Genomic DNA, 26,058 nt, shown 5'->3' on the forward strand with positions numbered 1-26,058 from the left:
TAAAATCAAAGTAAATTACAATATAAGCTTTTCTGAATCATATTTTTTTTTAACTCGACCGCTGGGCAGACTTGTTTGAAGGAGGAGCTTAATATGTACAAACGTAACATCAATCAGAAATAGCCCAACGTCACATGCATACATTTTATGACACCTTAGATGTGCTGTGGTCTTTATTTACCAAAGTTGGAACTGCGACTGTTTGACTTTATTGTGTCTAATGTATTCACAATGAATACATGTGAAAATTCAATGTCTGATTCTTTCATTGACAAACATGCAGCAAAGAGAACAAAGCTCGAGATTGCAGAAAGGTAAGATGCTATTCAGATTTGTTTTGATTTTTCCGAGGCCATGTAGCAAAACGTATTATCACGCATTGTGTATTTGTTGTTAAGACTTTCTAATTACTTTAAGGACTCTGAGGAAAATGGACAAAATATATAATTTCATAAGTTTCAAAGCTATTATATTTATATGTTTTCAATCAAATGTCGATCAAAAAGTTATTTTTCGAGGCTGGAAATTGGCACTTGACTCTCATATATATGTCCAGAAATGAATCCTAAAATCAACATATCAGAATTTGTAACGCTACATAAGAATAGTTACACATTCATATTGTGAGGTATAGGGTTTGGTAACGTTTTACTGTAAGTATTTTTTCCCAGGGTTGCAATGGTTACAGTATCACTTGTTTACTTAAATAGAATCTGCAAATTGCTGTGTTACATTAGTTACGTTATCTTTTAATAAGAGCTGTAAATTGTTTTGATTTAAAAGTTGTTACCATTAACAAATCATTAAAGAAAAGTATTTTTTTAATTGTTACTGTGTACATATAGAATAGCACAGAACATACGCTATTTCAATACCCTGTCTTAATTCTTATCAGAGACGTTCAACCCTCAATCAATTAAAAAATACAAATGTTCATGTAGTTTAAGGAAGGAAAATCTTCACAAGCTGCATTAATGTCTAATATTCTTAGAACTGATACCCCATTTCTATGTAACAACATTCTAGCAGCGCCTGCATACGGAGTACATATCTCCCAGTTGATACTATATTCCAGGGCTTGTATTTCCTATCATTATTTCCTTGATAGAGGTTAGCTGCTCACAAGGAAGCAACTAAACAAATAGTTCCAAGTGGTGAAGTTGAAGTCGTATCTTCTTAAATTTTACGGACGCCATCACGAATTGGTTGACCGTTATGGAATATCCGTTTCACAGATGACAACGGATATTTTCCAATTGTCGTAACTACAATCCGTCCCTTTTTCCCAGAAAGTGACCTACCGAATTAGACTTATCACCGGATTTGTACTAACATGAGCAACACGACGGGTGACACATGTGGAGCAGTATCTGCTTACCCTTCCGGAGTACCTGAGATCACCCCCAGTTTTTTGTGGGGTTCATTTTGCTCATTCTTTGGTTTTCTATGTTGTGCTAAGTGTACTGTTGTTTGTTTGTCCTTTTTCTTTTTTAGCCGTGTCGTTATCAGTTAATTTCGACTAATGAGCTTGAATGTCCCTTTGGTATCCTTCGCCTCTCTTTTTCGTAATAACAAAAAACTTATAATTATATGCAAAAGGAGTGAACCGATATTGTTTTAAATTGATTATCAAGCTCCAATATTGATAATAACTTAAATTTCTCAAATACAACACAAACTATAGCTAAAAAGCTGTGAAGTAATTTTTCGGCTTTTGAAAAAAAGGGCATATGTTGGTCCGTTAATTTTCCTCAACATTTTGAACCAAATATATACCTTTATGTAGCTAATTTACCATCTATTTGGTCCTCTTGCATGCATTACATTTCTTTACGACACTTTGTCAATGACCTCTTACACAACTTAATATAAGAAAGATTTTGGGCAGGTGTATGTAAAGCACATGTAATTGTTTTTTTCAGGCCTTTGAATTTTGCAATATCACCAGATGAATTGGAGATGCAGTCTGTAAAAAAAGCTAAACTGCCACGGGTAATTTTTCTATAATATCTTGTCTGTAATAAACCCGAGTTATAAGATTTAGAATGCCAAACAAGTTGACTGTCAGCTTTTAGACAACTAGGACACTTAATTTATTTTGATAAGGAAGAAAAACACCGTAATAATTAGTTCTTGACACAAAATTCCTACATGCACTTGACAACACTGAACACCTTAAGCCGAAAAACACCACTTTTATTTTAGTTTTTCATCAGAAAACCACAAAGAGATCTTAAACAGCAAAAGCTCACACATCACTGCAAAATTAAATTTGTTTCTTTTTAAAATAGTTCGTTACTTGACCCTCAAAAATATATCAAATGCAAATAATACTGCCTAAAGGCGCAATAATGTTTAAATAACCAAAACAACCAAAGCACCATAGTTCCTTACCTTGTAACGAGTAAGGATGTTTAATGTTTGATACTCTGTCTCAAATAGCAAGTTTTTTTTCAAAAGAATGCTTTCAATTGATAGTAATTATAACGTAACAAAAAAAAATGAAATTTAAATTTTGGCGGCAAGTGATTGTAGATTTTTTATACAATTAACAATGGCACTTTATTTCTTTCAAAAACTATGAAAAGTTAAAAGATTTTATAAAATATTCCAAATGGCTTATAAAACTATATGTATTAAAATTATGATAAGAAAAGTAAGGGGTTATAACGGGCACCACAAGGATCAAACCAGAGGATTCCAAATATCTGAATTATCAAAAGAATAGAATTAAGACTAGCGCACATCCGTAAGATCTTGTGTGTGTAGTTACGTTAATAACATTAAACATTAATCATATTTTATTTCCAATTCGGATCCCTTGTGGGGCGTACAGATACATACATGCTATTAGAACATTAATAAAATGTCCAACAAATACCCAACCCATGCCATCTGGCTGATGAGGTTGGGCTGCCAAATCAAGTATTGAAAACTATTAAAGCAAGAGTTTTTTATGGTTTAAAAAATTGTCATTTGGTATTAAAGGATCCAATGTCGCACAGAATCATAGAAAAGAGGCGACGAGATCGCATGAATAATTGCTTAGCAGAACTCAGTCGACTTATCCCACCAAGCTACTTGAAACAGGTAAAATACTAAAAACAAAATTAAATTTTGTTTTATTTACTGAATACTTAAAGGGGGGTATCATTAGTGAGCAATAGCTCATAGTTCTACTTTTTGGGTAAGGATTGCATGAATTCAAAACCTTATGGTACTGATTTGATATCTAAATCTTCCAAGGTTTCATAGTTCAAAAATAATAGTGCAGTTAAGTGATCATTCTTTAGATCCTATCCAGTCATTATATCACTAGCCAGTCAACACTGAGGTTTTGAGTTCGAATCCCGCACGTGGCAGGTGCACTCGACTCAAATTCATATTGACTAGGATTGTTAGTTTTCCTACCGAAGGTCGGTGGTTCTCTCCGGGCACTCCGGCTTCCTCCAACAATAAAAACTGACCGCCACGAAATTGCACAATAGTGTTGAAAGTGGCGTTAAATACCAATCAATCAATCAATCAAGCAATTTATTACTGATATGCTATAATGAGATATTCAAATTGCATTTTTGAATTACCATACTTGTCAAGGAGAATTTACTTTAATAGAATTTACATAAGTCATGCATGGTGTATAAGGTGTATAAACCTGTGATAAACATAGCTTCAACTACAAATGTACAATAATGAACAAAGAAAGATAACTCCAACTCAAATTTGTAATGTGCCTAGCTAAATACAATTCAATTTTTTATTTCATATTCACAAAATTGCAAAATGAAAGCAATCTTTATCCTTCAGTGATCACAATCACTTTGATTTTGTTTATTATTGAAGTATTGAGGTTGAATAGTTCGTTATATCATTAGTATGAATATGGGTTGCGTAGGTGAAGGGGAACCTCGTATCTGAGTGTTCATTCATTTACAAATGTCTTATTGACTTTTCCGTATCATTTGTCAAAACCATAAAATCAAATATATATACAAAAAATCAATTTTTCCTGAATCCTCAAAAATTTTACATTTTAGATATATAAATGTATTCACAGTAAATTACAAAAAAATAACATAATTACCTCTATATTCAGGGTCAAGGTCGTATTGAGAAGACAGAGATAATAGAAATGGCATCCAAGCTTATACGAAACCTGTTGAACTTGCATAATTTCAGAGGTATGAAACATCATGAAGGTTAATGTATTGAAAAGTTTCAGTGTAAAAGGAGCTTTTATATTTTCACCAAAAAATGAACTTCTACAGGTCAGACAGGACTTAAAACTCCCTCTCATTAGTCATAATTCCATGGTATATGATTTTAACATTCTGGTTTCTATATTTCTATTTAATGATTTAATGAATAAGTGCTGTAAATTCAGAAATTATTGCGATGGACAAAAATGTGAGATTGATTATTGTGATTTCAGAAAATTCTGCATTCAGATATTAGTATCAGATATCAATATGCAAGTTCTTATTATTGCGATACTCAGTGGTATTATTCGCAATAATTCATAAATTTACAGTATTTGAATTGACATTGATATTAAGTTCAGTCAAACCTGTTTACAACAAACGTCACAATTGTATAGGGAAATATGTTATATAAAGAATTAAGTTTATAGCGAAGTTTTACCTCTGGTTCCAATAAATTTCGTTATAACAAAGTTTTATTGAAGCAGGGTTGATTGTATCTTGTTGCATTAGTCCTTTGTGTATTATCTTTTGCAAACATCATACATACAACTTATATTAAATGCTTATTATCCTTTGAAAATCATCAGTCCTCATATTCAGTTATTGCATTTATATGATTATAGAAATGATGGAGAAAGAATTACCACCGGATGGTGGTGGAGCTAACCCATGCTGTCAGGAAAATATTTACATGGGATATAAGAAATGTCAGGAGGAGATACTACGACAAATAATCGACACAGATTGCCTGGATCCTAAAGATGCTTTCTATCAGAGAATGACAAACTTTTTAGAACAGAGCAGCAAGAAATTTCTCCGGTTATCAACAGGTACAAATCATTCTTATATGTGTAGCGACATGACATGTTGTTAACATCTAACTCGTCTTGCGCAAAGGATCATTGTGAACTTGCCATCTCTAGGTTTATATCGTCCTTCCGTTAATTCAGAAAAGTTTTGCTTAAACTGCTGGACCAATTTGAATATACTCAGCCGCATTAATCTTTTGATTGCTTTGTTTCAAAATTGTGTCAGATGTTCTTGCTAATCAATCAACATGCCTGCTCTTACTGAAAGTAATCCTAATTTTGTTTTGATTCCTTGTAGATATATAACTTTCTTTGTATTAGAAAATGTTGTGAGATGAGGAGTCACTTATTACTTAATTCTATGCTGTGAGCACTTTTTTTGATTTGAGATTACTGTAAATTCAGAAATTATTGTGAGGTTTTTATTAATGCGAATATTGCGATTGAATGGGTATCGCAATAATAAGAACTCACATTCTTTTATCTTGCATATTGATATCTTTTATTCTGATACATAAAATGTGTGCAGATTTTCCTGAAATCGCAATAATTAATCTCGCATTTTAGTCCATTAATTCGCAATTTTAAAAACACGCAATAATTTCTGAATTTACATTATGAGATTTGCTTATAATTTCATATGATAAACTAAAGAAATTTCTCTTAACATATGACCTTTGTTTCAGTTGAATTACTTAAATGACTTATGGCCAAATCTTTGACCTCAGACAATTTCATGAAAATAACAGTTTCCTTCTTTGTTTCCAGTCCTCCTATATGACATAGGTCTGATATTTGGAGATAGATGGTACTATTGAATAAAACAAGACTAAAACAAAATAAAAGTTGTTCAGAAAAACATTTTTTTTATAGTCTAGTGTGGTCAGTTTAACAAGTTGAATTGGTTTATTTGTAAACAAATGTTTGCACTTGAACCTCTATCAAGGTGACAAAAGGGAAGTAACTCTTGTTCAAATTGTGTCTATCAAAACCCTATCTATTAAATATGATTTCAAGGTGTTTCTTATGGTCTTGGTCCACATTGATTGATCAATAAAGGCATTGACAAAAAACTCTGATGTTCTTTGTTTTATAAAAGTTTCTATATCTTTATAAAACAAGTGTTTTGGGCAAAAGAAAGGGTTCCTGACATTTTACGTGAATATATCCTCAGTACCCATATAAATGCACCACTTCTATCTCACAGATGTGGAAATTTACAACAATTTGCTTAAAATATCTTGTCCATTTCATACTGTATAAAATTGAGAATGGAAATGGGGAATGTGTCAAAAAGACAACAACCCGAACATAGAGCAGACAACAGCCAATATAAACTTTCTTTCCAGTTCAAAAATGCGCTTGTCTTGGTCTTATCTAATACCTTTATTTTCAACTGATGGAATTTGACATTCATGAAATTTTAGTCTCGAGACGATAATTTTTTTGTTAACAAATATCCATCTTGTTTCACATTTTGCAATTCTCTACTAATACAGTTGTTTTCGAGATTCATTTTGTTCTTTCAAGGAAATGCATCTATTTCTTTTAAAATCATGGATCTGTGCTCTGTAATTAGCCTCAACATGCAATACGGTAACACTGCTTCACAGATGCACACGAAAAACAAAGATAATTCTAATGTTTCTCTTGTTACATTTGTGTGACGTGTGGAATAACTGTATTAACAGACTATTTTCTATGATGTTTCGATTTCATTGAAAGTAAGAATTTTACTAGAAATAGTAGACTTCTAAATCTATGTAGTTATGATGTATGACTGTGTATTAATTTGAGTTCAGATTAGCGTATGAACTAGACTTCATTGAATTACTTATTTCCACTATGTGATACTGTCTTGACAATAGTCTGTAATACAGCGTACATGTAGAAACTATACTCTATATTCCATATTAGTTGTGACTTCTTCTTCATAGTCTTAGGCAAAGCTGAAAGTCATTAAGAAAATTTCATGACCAGTTGTTCTGTAGTTTATCTGAATAGATACTCATAAATAGGGTGGACCGTTTAAAAACTGGTGATGTAATTTTCAAATTAATCTTCGGTTATGTTTAAGATTGGTTGAACAGTCGATAAGTACTGGTCAGGTACTAGTTTTTGCACTACAGATCTGCATGATAAATCTTTTACCTTGTAATATAAATGGTTTTGTCTTGGATGTTTCATGAATTGCTTTGAGTATATTTTAAGTTTGTTGCTAATGCAAACAGTCAATGCATTTTCCGTCTGAAGAAGATGAGACAGTTTGGGCAAAGCCTTAACTCTAACGAGGTTTTAAAATATTATACATGTGTATGGTGTAATCAATCAGTCTTCTTTGTTTAATTATTGATTTTTCTAGGAGATTTGGGTGAGTTTTGATTGTTGTATATCCAATTTACTTTCCAACAAATCGGATTATGTACATGTTATTATATTTATATAAAAGATATGTAGTATATTTTATTACAGAGTAAGCATATTTGAAATTTTTATTTAATTGTTTTATTCTTTTATCTTGGACGCAAACTACAGACGTATCATGTGCTCCTGGTGCATCAGTTATTTTTTTGTTTTTATGTATAAAATCGATAAACAAGTTTCTAGTTATTTGATAATTTTTAATACTTATGTTAAAAGTGTTGCTAATAATAAATAAAAATGAATTAAAAAACACCTTAAGGTAAATATATAGTCTCCAACAAGACATGTCAATTTGATCTTGTGTCTAGGATAATAATGTAGGAAGGTTTTTCCATCTAAATGTACAACTACCGATAGTATAAACATTATATTTAGTTGTTTTCTGTTGTAGTAAAAACTAATTCCGATGTCCAAGCTGAAAAGCCCGATGACTCCTGGACGTCAGAAGCACAAATTTCAAATTCTAACTCACACAGCAATGGTCAAATGCTGCAAGGCATGGAAATTTCAGAAAACAACATGGCAATGATTAAACAAGATGAACACCTTCGTACCTTGTTAAGGCGATCAGAACAAACATCCAATCGAACATCAGGATACAGCAGTACCAGAAGCCAGTCCTTGTCAGAAGGAAGCTTATCATGCATTATACTGCAGTCTGATCAAGAGGATACAACAGAGCAAGATGAAGGTAACGGGTCAAGAGGCAGTTTATGCTCCAGTGAGGAGAATTCATCCGAAGGCAGTAATGGAAGCAAGATTGATTTCCATAAGTCACATGCTTACAAATTTAAGCACAATATTACAAAAAGGTTTTCTAAAGAAAGAAATCCTTGGCATCCCAAAAGTAATAGATCTTTAGATTCAATGGATGATGAAAATGAACATGGAAAGCAAAAAATAATAAGCTATACTTCTTCTATCCCTAGCACTGAATACAGTCGGTATTTAGGATCAGAAAATAGTTCTACAAACAGTTATGGCGAGAAAAATAAAATTCCACGTTATCAGAATGATTTTGGGAGAGATTGTCGTTTTGATTCAACACAGGTGCCTCGATCCGCCTTTGTACTTCATCCTCATGGAACACATTATGTTCCTGTAACAATACCTCCTACACATTTCAAATATGTGTTTAAAGCCGATGTCAAGGGATCAACAGCATATCATACCATTATTATTCCAGTGAATTTCTGTGGCCCAAGTGTTTCCAAACATACACAGGGAGAACAGCAGCTCCCATGTGCCTCAGAAGGACAGAAAGAAGAAAGATGCATTGAAAAATCAAAGAAATCGTTTTGACTTTGAAAATCGAAAGATTTGTTCTGCAGATGTTTGTAACAACGATTGTGGTTATGTTTAAAGATACGTACTTTTATCTTCTTGAAAATGCATGTACCAAATCGTTCCGTTGGTAGATATAGTCGAGCGCTGTGTTTTTTTAGTTTTTTGGACTTCCTCTTTTTGAAGTTACCTTAAATTTCAGTATTTTTGTAAATCCATTGGTGAATGTTTTATTTACACGATATTAGTGTAGTTAAAAAGAATTGAATGATTCTTTACTCAGTAAATGTACAATTTGTATTATCGTTACTGCATATTGATGTGTTTGAGCTTTTTATTTTGCCATTTTATAGGGGACTTTCCGATTTGAATTTTCCTTGGACTTCGGTATTTTTGCTGTTTTTATTTTTTATTTGTTTAAAACAATTACTTTGAAAATATGAATATAAATTACAATAGATTCTTTATTATTTATGTATGAAGCACAAATGTAGGTGTTAGACAATATACAATTTTTTACACGAGTAGATCTGATGATGCTGACTTTAAGGAAAGTGGCTTAATGTTTTACATGATTGAAGAGGTAGGATATACTACAAACTTTTGAAGACGTTTGAAGACTTTTGAAGGGGTTTACAGTTAGTATTAGCATTTTATCAATGGTAATAATGTTTCTCTTAAAAACAATATTGGACGGAGATGCTCTCCCTTTCTTTAGTTGTAATGGGATCTATGTACGTTGTGCAATGGAGGGGATATATCTTAACTCGGAAAATTTCTAAAATCGTTCAACAACAATGAAAAGAGGCATGGAAGACCCACCTATTCGCTTAAAATTGTTATTTGGTCCGATGACGGTCTTACGATTTCAAATACTCACAGGCCTCTAACCAATACTGCTGATTTCAATGAAATTTCACAATGTAACTTCGTGAAACCGGCAAGAGTGTTTTATCAGATTTGTTGTCTCGCCTGGGAGACAAAGTGATTGTTATCCAGCGGATGAAGCAGAAGCTTGTAAAAGAGAGGCGAAAGATTCCAAAGGGATATTCAAACTCACAAGACGAAGAAAACTGACAATGACATGGCAAAAAATAAAAAAACGACAAAAAGACAAACTACAGTACAAAACACAGCATAGAAAACTAGACTTTGTAACACTAACCCGACAAAAAACCGGGGAGATCTCATGTGCTCTGTGTTGGTAAGCAAAATGTGTTCTACATTTGGCACCCGTCGATGACCTGGATACTTCGCATCATGTATATAATATGTACACTGTCCTTGACTTTAATTTAATGGTTCAGCGACCGTTAAAAATTGTAGGTTTTTTTATCCAGTGTATTTTTCAATTATAATGAGTGTAAGAATAACTACATTTTTTTTATCATCTCTCCGTAGTCTAGACGAATACGAAGTTTTATCAGGCCTAAATATAGATTTAGACAAGACCAAGGTTGTTTAGACCTGGAAGAATAAGTTTAGCCAAGATACTGTTTGTGTAAAGTAGGATTTGGAGTGTGCTTTCAAAAGATTTACACAGCAGATTTATCCGTGGATATTAATAAAATTTGAACATTTAAACTGAGAACCAAAGAAGAAACAAGTCGCAAATATTATAAAAAAAACTAGCCAAACAAAATATTCTTCCCAATTGCAAAATAACAGTGATAAAAAGACTTATAATATCAAAATTAAATATTTTATACCAATACCTAATACTAAGTTTAAATACTTTACGGAAAAAACATATTCTTTTATTTGGGATAACAAGCCAGACACTATATCCAACCACACAGTACAAGAGATCTGAAATTGTAAACATTGAAAACTACATAAAAGGTTTCAAATTAACCTGGATAAGAAGAATTAAATAGAAACAATTCAAAACTTGTGAAACTATTTCTCTTTTCAGAAAATTTGAACATTTGAAAATTTCTTGGCCGATGGTTAAAAGCTGAAAATCCATTTTGGAAAGAAGTATTTAATGCTTAGAATGATCCTCAAACTTTACAAGATAAATCTCAAATTACCACAGGCAAATATATGAAAGAAGGATGGAATAAAGCTTGGTAATCAATTAGTTTTATATACAGATTGGCTGAAAAAATAAGTGCGGCTGATTTATGACTTTTGATTACTTAAAAAATGTAATCAATATCAAAACTAATTTCCTCACATGTCAAGGTTTAATTTTTGCAATAAAAAATATTTAAAAGAATATAATACATGTCTTAGGGATCTAAAGAGAGAAAATTGTCAAGTGTTGCATTCAGTTATAAAAAAAATAAATCCCAAAAAGCTCAAAACATATGTGTAATATTTTAGATAAATGTAGTCAAACCGTAAACAAAAATGTGACAAAAATGATCCTTATTTCTCAATACATACTTCAGTTGGATAAATATCAATGTATTGCCCTTTTATATTACGAAAAACTCAAAACTGCAGTGGTTGCAAAACAGAATAGCTCATCGAACTTTCGGCACGAGCGAATTTCTCTTCAAAGTAAAAGTCAAATATACAAATAAGTGCAGTTTTAGATGTGGAGGGGTCAAAACAATAGAACATAATATGCTAGATTTGTCCGTATATATAAACATTATGGGAAGACCTTAAATCCTTGATATTTGAAAAAAAAATAGAAATAGATCTAACTTTAATATGGATTTACAAAAACCTATAAAATGACAAAAGAAACTTAATAATTCCGTTAACAAAATTATATATTTATAGAAGCAAATTATAATTGAACAATCCAATATGATAGCTATAAAATAAAATTAAAAGAAAACTTATGAATAGAAAAATATATATTTTATAAAATTAAAAGACTCGGTATAGCGGAGAACTGCTGGATCCCCTGGACTCCTATTGTCATAACAACAAAGTTAACAACAGACACTATATACTATCGATCCAAGCAACAGTTGTTTGGCAATCATATTCAGCTCTATATCAAATTATTTTAGCTGTGTTTATTAGTACGTTCTTGAATTAATTTATTAACGGTTGTCTATTAAATGGTTTAATGTCTTTTGGTAATGTTATATAGTAATCCTTATACGAATTGAAATACTATGCATAGGATGTGAATAACTATACGTCATGTGCAAATAATTGAAATTTAAAAAAAAAAAAAAAAATCTATTAGGGATAATGTAAGGAATTCATGTGCGTTAGACAGTGTTCATCTGACCTTGAACTCATTTCAAGGATAACTGATCCAGGTTTTTTTTTAATGGTTGAATCCCTTTCTCAGATATTATAAGTAAAAGGTCAACTTTATTTGGTGAATGGAATAATTGTAAGGTGTGTATGTCTATCTACCAGGGTTCATCTGACCTTAACCTTATTTTCATGGTTCATTGGGATTTTTTTTTATTTTTGTGGTCAGGATCATGTCTCAGTAATATAAGTAATAAGTCAACTATAATGTTATATGGATGGAATGAAAGTAAGGTGTACTTGTCCGACTGGAATGGTTCATCTGACCCTGACATCATTTTCATGTGTCATTGGTCAATGTGAAGTTTTTTTAGTTTTGGTCCTTTTTTTTAATAATAGTTCAGCTATATTTGGGATGATTTTAAAAAAAACATAAAGCCCATTGACCTAGTTATTCTAATTTGATTAAATCCGCGAATGGATCTATAAAAGGAAAAAAAGAAAAAATGCTTTAAAAATTAGACCATAGCTACTAGTAATATCTTAAGAAATGACAATGTTAGTTTTCTGTGATGTTTTTTGTAGACTGTTGATTGTTTTTCGTGTTATCAGTTTGTGTTTGACTTTTGAGTTTGAATATCCCTTTGTTCTCTTCCGTCTCTCTTTTACGTTACCGCTCGAACTGCATGTTATTATTTTGTTTTCTAGTCGCTGAATTCTTATTGCTGAGATCAACTATTCAAATAATACATCACATAATGACTTTATATTATTCTAAACCCTCCGTCCATTGAACTTCAATATTATTGCAGATAGTTGTTTATAACTAATATGACGTGACTTGATTAAAATGTATCCTTTTTTGAAGAAGGAGTGTGGTGTATTGAATCATTACACAAAATCCATATACGTTCAAAACCCAAAGTAAAGGAATGGTGCTTTTATTAGTGTTTTTCATCTCAAAATTAGAATGAGTCCGTCAATATAGAGCAAAATATCTCATCTCAGTGCAAGTCAAATAACTTAAGGATACAAAACAAATGCCGTGTAAGTAAATGTTTACGGAATGTGTTTTACCTACGTTTCAAGACCGTATTGTGACCTATCGTTGCTTACATTCTTGTCATTTGGACTCTGGTGGATAGTTGTTTCATTGGTTATCATATCACATTTCCATTTTTATGTAAGGTTTAAAGTGCAATGGCAAATGATGCTTAAAATTGGAAGAATTGTCAGATCAGCATATTTGCAAAGAATTCACAGGAACTCCACGAAATAGCATGTAAAGTTAGAGAGTTTGCACGACTATACCTACCTCCAAGATTGGCAAAGGATCAAACATTGGTAGTTTTTACTAATAATTTGTCAAAATTGTTAAGTTTCTCCTTGACGGTTTTTAGGTTGAATTACAAAAACTGTCTAAAATGCTAGATCCAACTTGCAAAATATGAACTACTTTTCACCCGAGTTGAATATCGAACTTTTGTGAGTTTATAAGGACCCCAAATTATTTCTCTGTCACATGCATCAAATGATGCTATTCAGAACACATTTAGGGTACTTACAAACTCAACTTGGAGCTAGGGTGATGATTGAAATTTCGCCTGATTTTTCAGTCTCAAATCACAAGCTGCTGGACAATCTTGTTCCATGGGACATTATCCATCCAGTAGCATACAATGCATAAAATGAAGAAGATCACAACGAATACTGGATCGGACGTAATCAAGGACACGGTGTCGTTTGAAAAAGCAGACGTACATATATCACCAGACATGACAAATAACTAGGATATGTAAAATTCAGATCATTCTAATAAAAATTTCAATAATATGGTCGTGTGCAATTCAGTTAATACAAGACATTTTGGATTTTAATGACTTTGAACAGCGCTGTATAATTCTACATGTAAAATTTTGATAACAGATACTGAATTTACGAGTTATTTTATTACAATATCTTGCCTCACCTTCAGTTGTTGGTGAAACGTAAGGAAGGCTGAATAAACGAATGTCCAGTCATAGATCAGACATTTTAAACAACAATGTGAATGATATTGTTCATTAACATTTCAATCAGTAATATTTTTTCATTTCTTTCTATGCGAGTTCTCATCGTCGAAAAATGTACATCAGGACTAACAATCCTCATCTTGCAACACCTCCCAGTAGAAAAAAGGAATTTTACGTGATTCGACAACTGAAAACTGCAGCACTCCATGGTTGCAATGGCAAAATTTATTATATGGGTTTTCTATCGAGTGCTTTCTGTAGCTCGAAAAACATTTTCAACCCTGCTCCTCGGTTAAGTTGCAGGCATGATCATCTTCATTGTACATTAAGTTCTCTCCGTAATGTCTCCTTTTAGTAATGATAATGACCTTCTGCCATTTACATGATTTATCCACAAGCCGTTGAATATTAATCACATCATCACGAAGCTATATTCACTGCTCTATTCTCTGTAAAACTTATGTTTTGAAATACCCGTTACAGAAACGATGTCACAGAGAAACGATCCTTTCTTAAACTTAGCTTTGGCAACAAAGGTTTTCCGATGAAAATCAATTTAGGCTATACTTTTCCTACACAATAAAAAATTAAAGAATATCTAGTATACTAATACCACACATATTTCGACCAAAAATTTAACACTTCTACACTGGGATATACTAGAGATATACATAATTCCGTATATAGTCTAATCATGTACGGATTGTTTCTATCGGATAGTGTTCATGTTTTGATATATATATAAGGTTTTATCGGTCGTATCAATCAGACAAAAAAAATCAGGCTTCAACTTCTATACCCCGGTATTCCATCGAGAGTTGTTGCATTAGACAGCTTTGAAGTTCAAGCTGAACTTTTCTTTATGCTTTATGAAAAGTTGCTCGGGATATGGTGGCACTAGTCTTTTATACGTTTACTAGCTTAGTTGATACATATATGCAATGTTTCTTAATTTCCCTCTGGTAAAAGCTTCTGGCTAAGCAATATCGCCTCGACTTGACAGAGCTGGTTCAAATGATGGTTAAGTATTGCCCTTGAATCAAATCATAAAAATCAGATACAAACGTAGATCTACATTATCGAAATATTGCAAGTTCAATGTGGTAAAATAAGTTATTATAGTGAACGGCACGCTTTGCTGAAATGTCACAATCTATCATTTATAGGTGACCCATATTGATCAGAATCTGCTTACCCTTCCTGAGCATTGGGATCATCCCGGTTTTAAATGAGACCGTGTTTCTTATCTTTAGTTTTCTATTGTGCGTTTTCCAAACTGTTGTTTGTCTTTTTGTCGTTTTTAGTTTTTTGCCATGGTGTTATCAGTTTGTGTTCAACTTTTGAGTTTGAATATCCCTTTGCTATTTTCCGTCTTTCTTGTGCGTCATCGCTCAAACTGCATGTTATTATTTTGTTCTCTAGTTTCCGAATACTTATTGCTGAGATCAACTATTCAAATAATACATCACATGATGAATTGTTATCGTTTTAAATCCTCCGTCTATTTTAGATTAAATATTATTGCAGACAGTTTCATAGAACTAGTATGACGTGACTTGATTAACAAATTATAACAAAAATGCTGAACTCTAAAGTAAATTTTAAAAAGTGAAGTCCATTAATAGATACAAATTAAACGTTATCAACGTTGATTAAAAGGAATCCTTTTATACAACGGCGAAGAAGGAATTTGGTGTATTAATTCATGACAGAAAATGCATACACGCACAAAATCTAAAGCAAAGGAACGGCGCTTTTATTGGCGTTTTTCATCTCAAAGTTAAAAAGTTAAATCACAAAAATACTGAACTCCGAGGAAAATTCAAAACGGAGAGTCCCTAATCAAATGGCAAAATCAAAAGCAAAAACACATCAAACGAATGGACAACAGCTGTACAAAATAAAGAGTAAAATAACAAAAATACCGACCTCCAAGGACAATTCAAAACTGAAAGTCCTTTATCTAATGACAAAATCAGAACGTCAAACACATCAAACGAATGAAAAACAACTGTCATAGTCCTAACTTGGTACATGCATTTCCTTATGTAGAAAATGGTGGATTAAACCTGGTAAAGACGTCAATACAAAGCAAAAGAATAAGCATGAGAACAATAAAATTGCATGGATTAGTTTTATTTGGGACACTAACGGAGCAAGGCATGTTATCATTGTCATGTTGGTCAGAAAAACATGTTAATATTTAGTTTACGGTTTTCTCTTTCTAAGTTCATCCCAATGTTTTTATATCATTTTCATCGACATGCCAATATTCCGACATCTCATTAGTTCAAAAACTAATTAGTGCTACTCCAAAATTGGACGGAAATCTAAAAAGTCCTTCATCCCAGCATTAAAACTAAGGTTTTATTACTGCACATACATGATGCTGAAAAGCATGCTACATAAGCGGTTTGACCTGAAAGCAAATTGGACTAATCTTCTGTCTTTGGCTGTTTTAGCATTCTGAAAATTAGATATATATATATATATACTAGCAGTTTATTACGCGAGGAGGTATCACATAACCCAACTAAAACGTCCATGTCGATGCAGGAGAAACACGAAGTTTAAGATATAAACCGTTTTGATAAATTAACACGAAACAGGGATCACTGTTGTTGATTATTGTACAGTTATTTAACAGTGTTAAGTGATATAGCCGCGGGGTGCCGGGAATATTCATTGTCTCGGGAAAAATGAAATGGCTATATCCCGGAATAACTGTTAATTAACTGTTTTATTGTACCAAACTATCTAAGACAAATATCTAAATCCTATTTAAAGAGATACAAAACTATGTTGGCTGTGGCGTCAGATAAATCTTATTAGTAAGTCTCTGATAACGAAGTATTTAAACGTCAAAGCTAGAAAACACCCGAAGAATAAAAAAAGTTCGGGAAAACGTTTGCTTCCGATGAACTATTGACCCTAGGGAAAAAGTCATTTTATTCGTATTTGATTTTGTATAGAAAATACATACTGAGGTATAATAATGAATATTGTGAGTTTTTAAATACCCCTATATCATTAACCAGTCACATGCACCAAAATAATGTTGTTAATAACGTTTTTAGTTATTTCAGCTTGGACCTAGAGTAATTTGAGAGATTGAAATTTCGACTCGTCTCACGTCACAGCTGGTGAACGTTTTAGTCCCAGATGACATTAGCCACCAGAAGCATACAATGCATGAAATGAAGAAGTTTCAACGCATACTGGCTCGGACTTCGAAAAGTATAAAAAAGAGTCCGACACAGACATCATCAAGGATACGATGTCGACGCGAAACCTCTTTCCAAGTTATTCGCATCAATTTTATTAGCAATTAAAGCCGGGCTAAAAAGCTATCATGAAACTATATACTCTAGGGTAGTGTGAATCAGATGTGGGTACTTAAAATCTATTTTGTCTTATCTACTATTATCACTAGTATTCCTCGTTCTTAAATTTAAGACATTTTATTAGAATAAATCATTTGTGTCATTTGCAAATATGGCCAGAGTAGATAAAAGGGAGGGATAAATCAAACGTAAAAAAAACCCAATCATGGTACTTGATTTCTGAATTGAAAACTTATTTGTTATATTTAAAGGACGTGTTGTTCGGTAGACATTCAGCATTCCTATGGAACCCAACTGTGCTCTTCTTCTCGTCAATTTGCTCCTTTAATTTTATAAGGCAGATTTCATATAGAAGCTTTTCATGAAGAATGAAAAGAAGCTAGCATTGAACTTCAAATTCCGCTCTTTTTTGAAGAATGAAAAGAAGATAGCATTTAAATTCACATTCAGGTATATAGATGTTGTCCCCTCATATATTTCGTGATTTTATGCATTTATTATGTGTTTAATTTGAAAAAAGTTTTAAATACTTTATTTAATTGTACCAAAAAAAATCTACTGTTTTCATGACATTTGTACATTTATAAAAATCAATTAACATTTCATTAGATGTTAAAACAAAAACGATATCAAAACTGATTCTTTAATGATGTTTACTCTCGGAAATTGGAATTGATTGATTGTCCGTCTCAGCAAAACATACAAAAGAGTTATATTAACATTATGCTGTTCACCTCACCTTCATGAAAGATACTGTTGAAATATGTCAAGCAAAATAAGGCTTGGGAAGATGTACAATTATAGTTGCAAAATAGGATAGGTTGGTATGTAGTTCAATAATTATATTTGTCTATAAAAATTATAAGGAAAAATAATCAAATGCTTGAACCTAAATGACATTTAACAATAAAATGTGCTTAAAACAACGATAACGATAAATGTTTTACTCCATCAATATTGTTTAGGCTTATTTGATGCTAACGATAGTGATAAGAGGGCTTTTGAAAACTAACGGTAAAGACCATTCACATCTGACAAATTATGAGTAAAAAAATCAAGAATCAAGACATTGTTTTTAAATTTTTATGCCTTGCTTTCAATTACAGGTGGCATAAAGTATGATTTGTGTCTCCATCTATTCGTCTGTTATTCCATCCATTTGTTAGATAGTTCGTCGATCAGTTGTTTTGTTCTTTGGTCCGGCCATTTGTCCGTCAAATTTTCGGTTAAAGTTTTGGTTTCAACAAGTCGACAGGATGTTTGGCTGTGACATTTGAAGCAGTCATGAAGTGTATATTTTGAATTGTTCATAGCTACATATTGTACAATCACAATGTTTAAATTGGCAGTAGACACTTTATATCTGCTGCAGGAAAATAAATGGCTTCTCCATTAAACTACAGTTGCCCATCCACTGTTCATTTAAATGATTTTTTCACTTGTACCCTCCTAACTAAAAAAAACTTGAAATTATTTTTTGTGAACATATACCCTCACGACACTTACCAAAGAGGAAATCCTGGATAATCATAGGTCTGATCTATGTTTCTTTAGAATTTCAACCAAAGATGAAGAACTGGATCTTCCATCACTGTATTTGATACCTAAACTACATAAGTGTCCTTACAAACAACGGTATATTGCTGGGTCTTCCAAGTGCTCCACGAAACCTCTTTCTAAATTATTAACATCTATTTTATCAGCAATCAAAGCCGGGCTCCAAAGTTATTGTGAAACTGCCTATTCTAGAGGTGGCGTGAATCAGATGTGGATATTAAAAAATTCCAAAGATCTTTTAGAGTACATACAATCTAAGACTCTCTCATCTTGCAATAGTATTAAAACATTTGATTTTTCTACACTTTACACAAGTATTCCCCATTCCAAACTAAAAGACAAATTGAAAGAGTTGGTATTACTTTGTTTCATTAAAAAGAATGGCGAACGTAGATACAAGTATCTTGTCTTGGGGAGGGATAAATCCTACTTTGTAAAGAATCACTCTGATTCAAACAAAAAATTCTTTGAAACTGACATTATCAAGATGCTTGATTTCTTGATTGACAACATATTTGTTACGTTTGGAGGACGTGTTTTTCAACAGACTGTCGGAATTCCAATGGGAACCAATTGTGCCCCTCTTCTTGCCGACTTGTTTCTGTATTATTATGAGGCTGACTTCATACAAGAACTTCTTAGGAAGAAAGATAAGAAGTTAGCAATATCCTTTAACTCTACGTTCCGCTATACAGATGATGTTCTCTCACTAAATAATACAAAATTTGGTGACTATGTTGAACGAATCTATCCCATCGAACTAGAGATAAAGGATACTACAGATACAGTTAAGTCTGCCTCATATCTTGACTTACATCTAGATATTGACAATGAGGGTCGGTTGAAAACAAAACTTTACGACAAAAGAGATGATTTCAGCTTCCCAATTGTGAACTTTCCATTTCTCTGTAGCAACATTCCAGCAGCGCCTGCATACGGAGTATATATCTCCCAATTGATACGATATTCCCGGGCTTCTGTTTCCTATCATGATTCCCTTGATAGAGGATTGCTGCTCACAAGTAAGCTATTAAACCAAGAGTTCCAAATGGTGAAGTTGAAGTCATCCCTTCGTAAATTTTACGGACGCCATCACGAGTTGGTTGACCGTTATGGAATAACCGTTTCACAGATGATATCGGATATGTTCCTTATGTCGTAACTACAATACCCTCCCTTTTCACGAATGTGACCTACCGAATTAGACTATTTACCGGATTTGTAATAACATAAGTAACACGACGGGTGCCACATGTGGAGCAGGATCTGCTTACCCTTCCGGAGCACCTGAGATCACCCCCAGTTTTTGGTGGGGTTTGTGTTGCTGAGTCTCTGGTTTTCTATGTTGTGTCATCTGTACTATTATTTGTCTGTTGGTCTTTTTATTTTTGGCCATGGCGTTGTCAGTTTGTTTTCGATCTATGAGTTTGACTGTCCCTCTGGTATCTTTTGTCCCTCTTTTGTATATCAATACAGTGTCTGTTTTAATACCTATTTTGTATCAAAACACCTCTTAAACCCTTCTAAGAATAAATATATATATAAACAAGTCTAAATTGAAAACAACGTTCAAACCTATGATTGCGTTGGATAAAAAGCGCAATTTTTATACGTGTGCATGCAAAACAAATTTCTTGGTAGAGGGGTTTAAATACAGCACAAACAACATTTTCCAAAAGACCAAATGAGTGAAAAAGTATATTTTAACAAAACGCATTTGACTAACAGGTCGAACAACTGATGTTCTTAATCCCTCCTGACTGCCATTGGCGATTGCCAAAAAAAAAAACATCACAAGATGTAACAAAATAGATCTTATTATTAATTTATTACCAAACAGAAAACAATAAACTTGCGGAAAAGATGGTATACCGCAAACACGAGGTGCAAAAATTTGTACACCATATCCGAATTTAGACAATTAATGTCTCTTCAGTGATGTTAGGAATCGAAACGGTATTTGGAAGGACATATAATTTACCTCAATTTAGGATAGACTCTTGAATTTTGAAGAGTCGAAATAGGATGAACGGATCATATAAACCCGAAGGCAAATATAATACAAGCCCAAACGAAAAAATATAAGTCTAAATTGAAAACAGCGTTCAAACCTATGATTGCGTTGGATAAAAAGCGCAATTTTTATACGTGTGCATGCAAAACAATATATAAGTCTAAATTGAAAACAACGTTCAAACCTATGATTGCGTTGGGAAAAACCCACCATTTTTATACGTGTGCATGCAAAACAAATTTCTTGGTAGAGAGGTCTAAATACAGCACATAAAATATTTTCCAAAAGACCAAAAAAGTGAAAAAGTATATTTAAACAAAACGCATTTGACTAACAGGTCGAACAACGAATGTTCTTAAACCCTGCTGACTGCCATTGGCGATTGCCAAATAAATGGATCACAAGATGTAATAAAATGGATCTTTATTATTAATTTAATACCGAACAGAAAACAATAAACTTGCGGAAAAGATGGTATACCGCAAACATGAGGTGCAAAAATTTGTAAACCATATCCGGATTTCGACAATTAATGTCTCTTCAGATATGTTAGGAATCGAAACGGTGTTTGGAAAGCCATATAAATTACCTCAATTCATCTAGTTCATCTAAATAACAGCCAAACAATGTTAGATCTGCTTGTTCTTCCCTGGCCGGCATTCGAACACATGGTACTGAGATATCGTGGCACCAAATCGCCTTGCACTATGCCCGGCGCGCTTGACCACTCGATCACCTAGGCTCGACTAAAAACAAGCTTTCGGTGGCCGGGTGTTACCTTTCCTCGTTAGTTTTTTATTAAGCGTCGTCACAAAGTACATGATATATAAGGCATGAAAATGTAATATTACAGATCAGCTGAATTATCAATCGTAGAGGATCTTACAAATTAATGTAGGACGCAGTCACAGAAATAATTATATTATAAGTACGTCTGAACCAGTGACAACTCTACGACAGATTTTCTCCATCGGATCACCAGTGATGGTGATACAAGGCTGAAAACACATGTTTAAGAACATCCGTTGTTCGACCTGCTAGTCAAATGCGTTTTGTTAGAATATCCTTTTTCACTTTTTTGGTCTTTTAGAAAATGTTGTTTGTGCTGTATTTAGACCCCATTACCAAGTAATTTGTTTTGCATGCACACGTATAAAAATTGCTGTTTTATATCCCACACAATCATAGGTTTGAACGTTGTTTTCAATTTAGACTTGTTTATATTTTTTTCGTTTGGGTCTGTATCATATTTGCCTTCGGGTTTATATGATCCGTTCATCCTATTTCGACTCTTCAGAATTCAAGAGTCTATCCTAAATTGAGGTACATTATATGGTCTTTCAAATACCGTTTCGATCCCTAACATCACTGAAGAGACATAAATTGTCGAAATCCGGATATTGTGTACCAATTTTTGCACCTCGTGTTTGCGGTATACCATCTTTTCCGCAAGTTTATTGTTTTCTGTTTGGTATTAAATTAATAGTTAAGATCCATTTTGTTACATCTGGTGATCCGCTTATTTGGCAATCGCTAATGGCAGTCAGCAGGGTTTAAGAACATCCGTTGTTCGATCTGCTAGTCAAATGCGTTTTGTAAAAATATACTTTTTTCACTTTTTTGGTCTTTTGGAAAATGTTGTTTGTGCTGTATTTAGACCCCTCTGCCAAAAAATTTGTTTTGCATCCAGAAATTATTTTTTGAAGCTTGTGTTGTGTCCAGCTTACTATATTGAACAGTTGAAAATTGAAACTTATTACGATCCTAATCAATCAAATCAGCATTTATTCCGCTTTTTCTTCACAGAGTGCTGCTAGGGTATCATGCATTTCCCTTATTGGACATAACGCAAATCCTATGGTATTGTTTTGTATCAATCTGTATGACATTTACATGTATAACAGTCTTTATTGAGAATTAGTGAAGGTTGTACGGTGACCTTTATTTGCTATATTCTGCCGTAGTCTATAATCGGTCATAATGTCGGTTCGTTCGGATTTTGTTATTGCACTTATCACACGGGAAAACTCCGCATTGACGTCACTACGCTAATGCCATTGTATAAAATTAGTGCAGAATACACTTTTTCTACACTTCTAAATAAAATGATATTTCTAAAGATATGTTTTCATTATTATTCTTAAGTATTGTACAAAAAAGTAGATTTTCTAATGACCATTTCAAACCTGACTTCCGAATCCATAAAAACATTTCAGAACTTCAGAAAACCCCTCTTCCTGCCTCCATTGCTTTGTTTACATTCCATTACGCGTCACCATACTTAATGTCAGACCAAACAGGCCAAGCAAATCGTATTTTTAAGAATTTCAAAATGACAAGCACCTTACGTCTTTAAGTCATTTTCCCGCAAAAAATCATCTAAAATGAAAGAAAATCTTTGGGAAACAAACTATGAACACAATTTGTCAGTGCACATGTACATGCTATATTTTTGTTCAGGAAGTATGGAGTAGGTTAAAAAAACAATATATGTTTTTTAGTACATTAATTGGAAAAAAAACTGTCTCTCTTTGTTTATTGAAATTTAATTAAAAAAAAAAACAAGTTGAGTTGACCCAATTAGAGTGATATCAAGGTAATAGAAACGAATAAGTATGTATATGTATGTGGTGTTATCTCCCTTGTTTAACCCAAATTTCATATTTGTTAATAAATATGTCATGTAATGGCAGAAAGTCACACTATGTTAAATGTGATAGATTTTACTATTTTAATTTGTTTCTAGAATAATTTTATTCATATTCAGAAATTTATATATTTGATTTGAAACATTTAAATTTTTTGTATACCTGTATACTTCTAAATAAATAGTACCTGTATGTATTGTCTAATTTTTGCTGTCAATTCAAATCATCTATTTCTTTAAACCAAGAAAGCATGTTAAGTGTTTATCACATTTACAAATACTTTATCATCAGCTCTTTAATGCACCTTTCTTTTGAATACACAACAGATCTGATTCTGCTACATATTCAAAGTTAATTCTTTTCTTGTTTAGTACCTACTGTTGATGTTATGGGTAACAATACTCGATATTTCTGCACCAAGTTCTCTTTTTATGAGTATTAACATTTATTATTAAGAAGATGAAGGAGCTTAAAGTAGAAGTACCAATGGTAAGTCTAAGAAAGTTTGCTATTCATGAAATCAGACAAAAAAAAACAACATGTAAGATAGATTAAGTAAAAGACCAGATAAACAGGAACAGGAAGACAACAAAAATAAATTAGAGTAAGAATTTTTGGAAGTTGTTGATTTCAGTAAACCAGAATTGCAACTAAATATTGTGAAATAATGGGTGAATGATGTGTATGTACATAGTTTATGCCAGCATAGACATGTAATAGTGCGAGTTTGATCTTCACAAAGTGGGCACTATGTGATAGTATTGGGTACATTAGGAAAGTGTTGATTATTATAAATGCTAATTTGTTTGTTTCTTTAATTAATATGTGTAATATATATTTTTTTAATGGAGAGAATTTTGGTCTATACTAGTATATATCAACATGCTTTCCAATCTCTGTACTTTATATATTTAATAAAAAAATATCTTGTTCAATATAAAGAGATCAATATTCTGACCATAAATGAAAATTCATAAAAAAAACAAAACCCATTGATGTCAAATTTTATGGTAAATAATGAGGTTTCCTGTTAAATAACCCCATAATTCATTGCAAACAATTTCAAAGCAGTATCATACAAACAAAATATATAATTGCCTTAGATTAAAAAATCACCTAATTGACAATAGAGCAATTTGATTGGTCTGGACGATCCAATGTGTCACGTGGTTTTGGCGCCATTAGAATTTGAAGGTACACAAACGGGATCAGCTGATTCAGTTTGTAACAACATCGTATATTCAGTGACTGAGAAACAATTATGAGTAACCAAGCTTGACAATACACGGTAATTAAAAAACAAAGCTAAGTCTACAGAAAAATAAAATAAAAAAATTGTCCTTAAGTGACCGGAGTACCATAATTACGGGATACGTCATTTGATCTCTGGTGGGGAGTTGTCTCATTGGCAATCATACCAAAGCTTTTTGTCTTTATAGGGATATAAACCTATAAAAGCATTACTATACGGTATAGGTTTTGCTCATTGTTGAAGGCCGTACAGTGCCCTATAGACGTTCACATCCTCGTTCGTTGACCTCTAGTAAATAATTGTCTTATTGGAAATCATACCCAATCTCATTATGTTTATAATATATTTTAGGGATTGCTTCATATTTGAATTCCTTCAGTCACCCATAACTACCAACTTGGATATTTTTACCGCTATTGCTAGGTCCAAGGTTGAAATCGTATTTATGCTTACCTAACAATGGAAAATATCAAGATTTAAGGGTATTTTGTTTTTTTCAAACACAGTATTGAACAGAGCATATGGTATTGTTACAGAACACAAGGGAAGTATTAGAGAAGGTTAAATCAACAAGTCAGATGAACAAACAACAGTTGCAAATATTCAGTCAACATAATGATTCTGTGTACTGCAAAATAAATTTGCTATGCACAAGTATGATTTGACATATCTATATCACGGATAATGTTGATTTCAGATTTTAAACTACAAGATTTTTCTTGTAATACAGGTAAGCTATTTTTTCCTGAAAGTTATTTATATGTGGGTTTTAGAAAAATATCGTACATGTATGTATTGTTACGATAACCTAATCTACCTTAATTTTTGCAGCCCACTCTCGATATTTTTCAGTAAAAAAATTGAGTTACCATTCTTCGCTTGCATGTCCTAAATTTGAACCAAAAAGTAGCACAAAATATGACAAGAACATGCAGAGTTTAATGACATGAACGGTAACAATTTTACTTTTGAAAATGAAGAGCATATAAAGCATATAAGACAATATAACAATATAATGTCCAAGAAATCAAGTGTTTTTTTTAAAGATAATATTCGTAGAATCATTTCAGAAGAAAAACAATTGCTGACCATTAGTCACCACACGGCCCGATGTATTCACGGACGTAATGGTTTACACATAATTTTACCTTGAAAGAATCTGCTTTAATGTCATTTGATTCAGATTGATTAAAACATTGACTGCGCTTATTTAGTAAGCTTTGTCGTGGCTCGGTATTTTTACATCCCGCAATTGTGTTAATGTTTCTCATCCCTAACAACACCAAAAAACACTAAATATTATGTCAGTTTGTTTTGCTCATACATACTTGTCAATATAATGGA

At 32.6% G+C, this 26,058-nt stretch overlaps 1 protein-coding gene across 1 annotated transcript in view; it reads left to right on the forward strand.

Moving 5' to 3' along the window:
* Positions 1–231: 231 nt before the first annotated feature.
* Positions 232–26,058, forward strand: part of LOC127720799 (uncharacterized) — a 100,028-nt gene continuing 74,201 nt past the window's right edge. The window contains exons 1-4 of the mRNA XM_052227584.1: positions 232–314; positions 1,923–1,992; positions 2,989–3,090; positions 4,097–4,181. Of these exons, the coding sequence (XP_052083544.1) occupies positions 232–314; positions 1,923–1,992; positions 2,989–3,090; positions 4,097–4,181 (340 nt within the window). The remainder of the gene's footprint in view (positions 315–1,922; positions 1,993–2,988; positions 3,091–4,096; positions 4,182–26,058) is intronic.

This window comes from Mytilus californianus, unplaced genomic scaffold (genome assembly GCF_021869535.1).
Source record: "Mytilus californianus isolate M0D057914Y unplaced genomic scaffold, xbMytCali1.0.p SCAF_1, whole genome shotgun sequence".
Classification (NCBI taxonomy): Eukaryota; Metazoa; Mollusca; class Bivalvia; order Mytilida; family Mytilidae; genus Mytilus; species Mytilus californianus.